The 7,595-nt window shown below is 36.9% G+C and overlaps 1 protein-coding gene across 4 annotated transcripts; it reads right to left on the bottom strand.

Moving 5' to 3' along the window:
* Positions 1-215: 215 nt before the first annotated feature.
* LOC129760850 (glutamine synthetase 1, mitochondrial) lies at positions 216-3,348 on the bottom strand. Of its 4 annotated transcripts, none has more exons than XM_055758526.1 (2): positions 3,107-3,348; positions 216-2,605 (listed from the first exon to the last, which is right to left on the bottom strand). In XM_055758526.1, the coding sequence occupies exon 2, from the start codon at positions 2,453-2,455 to the stop codon at positions 1,262-1,264; it is 1,194 nt and encodes a 397-aa protein (XP_055614501.1). In that variant the 5' UTR covers positions 2,456-2,605; positions 3,107-3,348; the 3' UTR covers positions 216-1,261. The 4 variants fall into 4 exon arrangements, with proteins under 4 accessions (XP_055614501.1, XP_055614502.1, XP_055614500.1 ...); XM_055758527.1 differs by having other exon boundaries at positions 3,117-3,348; XM_055758525.1 differs by having other exon boundaries at positions 3,182-3,348.
* Positions 3,349-7,595: the final 4,247 nt, after the last annotated feature.

Genomic DNA, 7,595 nt, shown 5'->3' with positions numbered 1-7,595 from the left:
TTTTTTTTTTTTGCTTCAATCGAATCTGTTTTCAATTTTTATTTTGATTTTTTTGTCTGTTATCTTATCATCTATACAACAAGCGATTGTGTTTGTTATTGTGGGCTTGGATCGAATTATTCACTACGTATGTACCGCAAAAAGGTTTTTCGCTATTTGCATTCACAAAAATTGATATCTGATGTATGTTTTTGTCTTCATATGTATCGTTGAGGATATTTGATTTCATTTGAGTTTTGTTTTGTTTTTCATTTGATTTGAATTTTGGTTTTTTTTTCTAATAATTTTCAATGAGCTTGTTTCATTTATGTTAGTTTTTTTTTCAATAGTGGCTTAGCCGACGATTTTTTTTAAATTGTACTTTCCTTCCAGTTTTAAAACAATCTAAAACAACGAGGAGGAGGAAAATCAGTCAATAATGGTAGAAAAAAAAAGTTATTCGAAAAAGAGGAAAACTTTAATTTTTATTTTTCATTCGACAAAATAAAACAAAGTCGTTTGATGTTCCTAGTTTGGGCGTTCCAAATTTGTTTGTGATTCGTTTTCCAGCTTTTTCAAAAAAGTATACAACATGTGTGCTATAGGTAATAGTCGAACTTCTGTCTTTTCTCGCTTCTTTCTGCTAGCAGGCACTCGGATGTTTATCACCATTTTATTTTTATTTGTTTTACATTTTTCTGTTCCATTGTGGCAATTTGCGTGATGAACGATATGATATTTTTTCAATCATTTCTAATTGTTAATGCTTTTTGTAAATTTTCACTTGAAATTAATGCAACTATCAAACTATTTAATTCGTGCATCTTTCAATAAGAATTGTTGTTTCTTTTTTAATATTGTTGTTTCTTTTTTAATATCTTCAGGCTATTTTAACTTCCAAAAACCATATTATCGTCCATTTTCGTTTTAACTGAAACTGTGTTTGTGATGATTTAACACGATTTCAGTCAATCAATCGGTAAACTATTAAAAGTGCTTGAGAAAAAAAGGTAAAAACTCTCGAATTAAAACTTTCTTTACCATTCTCGTTCTTGATAACAATGTGTATACATTTTAAACAGTTAAAATTTGGCAAATTGTTCGCGAATATCATAATACGAGGATGTTCTACTCTGTACTACTTGATAACACTTTATTCTTCACACATACACATATTGGATAACAAATGCCATCGACTGTCCGTTTTGGCCAAAATACACAATTTGAGATAAGTGGATATACAATATTGAGTGGCGGCAGCAATTAATTTTGAAGCGGCCGCTTAGTTGTCCACGAGACAGGTGGTGAGAATGGCGTGGCAGACGGCGTAGGGATCACAGTTTGAGCTTGGGCGTCTGTCCTCGAGGTAGCCCTTGTTGGCGTCGGCAACGCCCCGTGGAATGCGCACACTTGTACTGCGGTCGGCCACTCCCCAGCTGAATTTGTCGATCGAAGAGGTTTCTAGACGGCCGACGAGGCGACGCTCGTTGTCCTTTCCTCCCCGGGGATCGTAGGCCTTGATGTGTTTCTGGTGCTGCTTAGCTAGTTTTTCGATGGCAGCCTTGATGGCAACGATTCCGTTGTCGGCACGCATTTCCTTGGTGGAGAAATTGCAGTGGCCACCGGCTCCGTTCCAGTTGCCTTCCATAGGTTTGGGATCGAAGGTCACCACAACACCGTAGTCTTCAGCGATACGCCACAGAATGTATCGGGATACCCACAGGTCATCGGCGCACTTCATGCCAAGATTCGGTCCGACCTGGTATTCCCACTGCGAGGGCATCACTTCGGCGTTAGTTCCGGCGAAATCAACTCCGGCATACAGACAGGCGATGGCGTGAGCCTCGGCAATGTCACGACCAACGACGTTTTGAGCACCGGTTGCGCAATAGTATGGTCCCTGAGGTCCCGGATAACCACCGGTTGGCCATCCCAGCGGACGTCCATCGATGTCAAGGAATGTGTACTCCTGCTCAATACCGAACCACGGTTCCGAGTTATGAGTTTTGTCATAGGCTTCCTGCATAGCTGCACGTTTGTTCGATTCAGTTGGCTTACCATCGGGTTGATATGTGTCACACAGAACGATCACGTCGTTCTTTCCTGGCTTGAACGGGTCACGATAGAGGGCACGTGGCACCAGTTTGATGTCGGAGTTTCCTCCCAAAGCCTGATAAGTAGAGCTTCCATCGTACTGCCAGTTGGGAACATCTTCCGGTTTCTGCGGCACCTCGGTAAGAACACGATCCTTTAGACGGACATTTTCTCCTGTACCGTCGATCCAAACGTAAGTTGCCTGCACGTACTTCGGATTGTACTGCAGCTTGTGGTACCGATCCAGCAGCGACTTGTTGAGGTACGAGTTTGGAGAATCCTTCAGGATACGGGCAGATCGAACTGTACTGGTGCTGATCATGCGCGTTGTCGTAGCAGACAGCTCCTTGCTAATCAATAAACCCACCGCACGCAAAGCCATCTTTGACCTTCCTTCACAGACAAACAAAAACACTTTATCACTCTTAAAATTTAGCAGCACACAGTTTTTCTTAGCTTCGATCTAGCGGCAGCTTTCGGCTTAGATCATATCACAGTGTTGGATTGGCAATAATACAAATTCGGCTTCCACCTGTGAATTAAAAGATAATGGCGATAAGAACCAGGAGCTTCACTTTTCCTATCAGAACAGAATGGCGGATGCAGTAAAATTAACCACTTTCATCAGCACTCAATCGACACACCATCAATTCTAACTCGATATCAGAACAAACAACGTACCGTTTGGCAAACTAAAACAGTTTCTAAATACAAGGGTGCAGGGTTAAGGTACGGTTATGTGATGTCTTTATTTTTCCCATCAAAACTCCAGCCCTGGCACTACACACAAAAATGCACAAAGTACAATAACGATTGCACCGGAAAACTAGAACCAGTATGTCCGTTCGAACGAAAGGACCGAGTACAAATGAAACCTCGCATCAGACGGCGGCCAACCCAAACAAACTCTAGAGTAGAGCACACACAATGGTCTTCCCCCTGAGGCGCACAAGTAAAAAAGAAAACAAAACCAAAATCTCACAAAAAGCTCTCCCCCATTTGCTCCCCAACAACCCAACAATTTTTCACTCACAAGCACTCACGGAAAACACGCTCTCGCCCAGCCCCTTGGTTCGGTTGCTTCGATTTGAGTTTAACGACTACTAACCGGTGTACTACTGACTGCGATGTCTTCCTTCGACAAGCAAAGCAACCCGCCTCACAAACAGACTGACCGACTGACGAACGATGGCTGAACTCAGCTCTGCTGGAACAGGTTTAGGCAGAAACCCTACGACGAAGCGATGGGTCCGACCGAAATGAATAAAATAGTCCTTCCTGGGCCAAGCAGCAAGTACTTAAGCTAGGCAACACACGTATACAGCACACGCATCATCCACCGCACTTTGCGTATCTACAACACACAACAACAAAACCGGCTGCGCTATGACGACTATGGGGGAAACCTTCAACTCTTGAACAACAACAATGGTGCTCGTTCGGTGGAGATTGATAACTCAACAACAATGTTGAAGAGCTTTTCTAGAGGCTCAACGAGAGCACTCTACCGACAACAACACACCACATCTGCCTGCAGGAATGTTGATAGGAATAATGGGTGCCCGATAATGACTATCATCGAATCGAATCGAACCAAACCACCACGACGGGATCGACGACGGATGGACGTCTGAGATAGGAAAACAACCTCCCACCGTCCCACTTTGCCCCCCATATTTTTCTTACCACGAAATGGAAGGGTTCCCCAAACTTCTTCTCGTAGTGAAAGCATTTTTGGGGAACACCCTCTCCCGTTCTCTCTCTTTCTCTTAGTAAGAAGCTAGGATAGTGTGAGATCCGTTAAGCGCAGCAGAAAAACACGCGAAAAGGGCGTGAATGTCCCGAGCGGGAAAGTGTTTCAGTCTACTTTCAAATAAGCAAAATAAAACTCGGATGCTCGAAGCGAAGAGGACTGCCGGAGAGGAAACCAAAGAGGATGTATACTAGGCAGTGCAGTAGTTAGTATAGTTGTTTGTATAAACATGGACTGCACTGTAGCGACCTTGTCAGCCGCCAGCTGGTGTGCGATGGATGGGTTCGCTGCACCTCGCTGACTGCGCGAAGGTAGGTACGTGTGGGTTTACCGCAGAAATTATAAGCTTATTTATCCATTTTTCCTATTGTCGAACGGTGTTGGTAAACTGAATGTTGAACAATTCGAGTACTGTTTACTGCCAGAACTAAAACCTTACAAAGAATTGATTCGAAACGCTGTTCTAGATGTATGATTTTTTTGTGTTCTGAATTACCCTTGGCTGAAGGAACATTTGTTTATTTTGTCAATCTAATTGAAATAACGAGAAAAAATTGACACATATCAGCATCATCATCATCATCTTAATCATCAAGTGGTAAGTGCATTTGGAAGAAATAGAAAAAATCAAAACAAAATTCTATTCTTAAATCTAAGAAAATATTACTCAACCATTCTTACTAACTTTTACTGACCCGTTATCAACGTCTCATATTTTCAATGCAACGCAGGGCAACCGATAAAATACAGAATGAGTTCAATGTTGTCACAGATGTTTCCTAGCTCAGAGACATTTCTCTCAGGAGAAAAGAAATTGTTTTGAAATGATTTTATAATTATTATTTACAGATCTGCTAAGAAAATATATAGTAACACAACTTTGTTGGTTTATAGAATCCTATTACAGGAACCCTTTTAAATTCCAAACACATTTATAAGACGAAAAAGTTATTTAAAAGTTTGATAAGTAATTTTTAGAAAACATAATCGTTTTTAAGGGTTCAGTAACGACTTTTATTGATTTCGTATATTATCGCCATTTTCATGGTAAATAATGGGATATTTTTTAACAACAGTTTTCTGTTTCTGAAAGTAATCCTCATTTAATTCATGCTCTATAAAAGCTCAGCATCCCAATGGCTGAAATAATTTTGAAAACTTGAACTTGAACAACTACAACAACAAAATTTACTAAAAAATTGATATTTTTTTATCAATTCTATCGGGTTTTCATTGCTTGAAAAAGCAGTTTACTGTAGGCCCGTTATTTGTTCATAATTTTTTAATACATATTTGCGGTAAACTTAAATGCGCAAGTTAATTTAGAGCAGGTAACGAAAATTCAGAATGAGAAAATAATATTAAATTTCTTTACAGATTCATAACAAATAAATTTTAGCTTCTGATTTTTGTTTTATATTTGATTTGAATGAGATTCATTTGTTTTAAAAATGATTATTGGAAACCAAATTCCGGAGCAGAAATATTTGTAAATGAAAATTATGTGATAAATAGGTTTTATAAGCAAAATTCATACAGAACTTAAGAAGTTGAGTTGGCTTGTCAAGGTTTTATAATTTGCTCTACAGAACCTACTGCCGAAGGGCCTTTTTGTGCTACTAAGCGTTGTATTGAAGTTTTATAGATTCTTATATAACCGAACGTGGTTTTATAGCTTGAATTCTTAGTTAGACTGAAGAGCATTAAAAAACTCAAATTGTTACTTGGGTAATGAAACAGTAAAATCAAACACTGTAAAATGCAATATTTTCACTGAATCAGTTCGAATTTGAAAAAAGCTACTCTAATATGTGTTGTGCGCCTACTTGATTGAATAATTTTACTAAATCAAAGCAATCGAAAGATTCCCTTTAATTCAACCACGGTATAAGAGAAGTTCTGATTCCATGGTTGAATTAAAGGGAATCTTTCGATTGATTTGATTAAAAAAAATAGCTTATTTTATTTTGATTTTACCACATTCTGCGTAAATCAATAGATAAGATTTTTTTCTTCAAGTGAGTATACAAAACGTTTCTGTACGAAATTCGTTTCTAGGTTATCATAATAAATCGTAAGACCTGAAATTTTCGAAATTGGGTTATTGGTAAGGTCGAGAGCACCATTTTTATTCATTATGGGACTGTTAATCGACCATATTTGAAACCTTTTTCAAATCTACTCGCATAACAGTCCCATACAGAATATTTTTTTCTCACCAAGCTACTTTCTAAGACTTAAATTTGATCATTTTTGAACACCTTAATGCAATTTTCAGAAAAAGAAACATACAAAATATCGTAAATTCCACATTGTAAGTTGAATCTTTTTACTATTTTTGATTGCATCCGATAGTTTTTCGTTCAGGAAGTCATTCCTAAGGAAGTCAGACCTGCCTTCGAAAACTCGTGTGCATCATTTGACATCAAGTGAGTTAATTTTTTTTAAATGAATCAAAGCAATAAATCAAAGACTATTTCGCCAAAAGAAGCATTGAAAAGTAACCAAATCCGTGGTATTTCACATATGGAACTGTTATTCGAGTATATTTCATATAGGACAGCCACAAATTGATATTTTTTTCGAAATTTGTAGAACAAAACCTCTTTTTTTAGTGTTTTATTTTGAATCCCTATGTTGACCTAAAATGACGAAAATTCATATGGGACTGTTATGCGAATAGGGGCAGTCTACAAAACACAAAAAATTGTGTTTCACCTGCTTTGATAAGTTCTTTTGTTTCCATGTTATTAGAAGTGCTTGCTATCTCCATATGTGAGTGCAGTTGTTCGACCATTGTTTGTTTCCGATGCAAAACAAGAGATTTGTTGTCATTATTTCTTTCATAACTCTTCAAGGAGTTGATGGCCCACTTTGGTGTCTTCAGATGAAAGTTGCATCATAAATTGAGCTATTTAATGGTATTTTTTGCAAAATATTCGGTGGTGCAGACGGTACTTTAAGACGCCATTTAAAGTTTATTTACAATTTTTCATGTTGAAGGTCTTTATTTAATTTTTTTCAACTATTTTATTTGGAAAGCTAATAAAATTTCAATGCATTTTAATGTGCTGTTTTATAATTTCCGGTGAAAAATAACAGAGTTATGAAGCTTTGAAAAATGGTTATTTTTTATTGACAAAAAAATCTAACCGAAGCTAACTCAAAAAATAAAAATGTTAGAAATCTGAAAAAATACATGTGTTTTTAAGTCGTAAAAATGAACCAAAATTTCAATTTTGGGGAAAATCTGAAAAACCCCGGCGCAAACCCGTCAGATAATAAAAAAAAATCCCCAAATCACTGTGATAATAATAAAAAACCTTTATATCATAACAAATTTAATGCTGATATGAAATATTCTTAAAGAATCCAACCTATTTAAACATCAACTTTATATTGTGTTTATTGTTCTTCTAAATTCTCAACTCGACATTGAAACAATTTTTTTTAATTTCACAAAGCCACAAAATTCACAATTAATTTAGGTGCAAAGAATTTAAGAGCAAATTTTGATTGATTTTGGTGCTTTGCTACTTTTGAAAATTGGTATAAATTATTTTAGAAAATTCTGCACTTTTCTGATAAAACGTCAAAATATAAAAATTAAAAATTAAATGAAGGGTTTTCCTCAAACCTGTGAGTCATTTTGACTTCTGCGAAAATGTTTATTAAAGTTTTTTTTTGTTTACTTTTCCCAATTTTGAAAAATAATAGATTTCAAACGAACTTTGAAAATGTATTAACTTAATTCTATTTGAGATATTTT

This window comes from Uranotaenia lowii, unplaced genomic scaffold, assembly GCF_029784155.1.
Source record: "Uranotaenia lowii strain MFRU-FL unplaced genomic scaffold, ASM2978415v1 HiC_scaffold_79, whole genome shotgun sequence".
Taxonomy (NCBI): Eukaryota; Metazoa; Arthropoda; class Insecta; order Diptera; family Culicidae; genus Uranotaenia; species Uranotaenia lowii.
Note: the sequence above shows the minus strand (reverse complement) of the source record. Positions and strands in the feature narration are given on the sequence as shown.

Bases quoted from the DNA above. Each gene is read 5' to 3' on its own strand.
- LOC129760850 (XM_055758526.1), bottom strand. From the start codon at position 2,455: ATGGCTTTGCGTGCGGTGGGTTTATTGATTAGCAAGGAGCTGTCTGCT.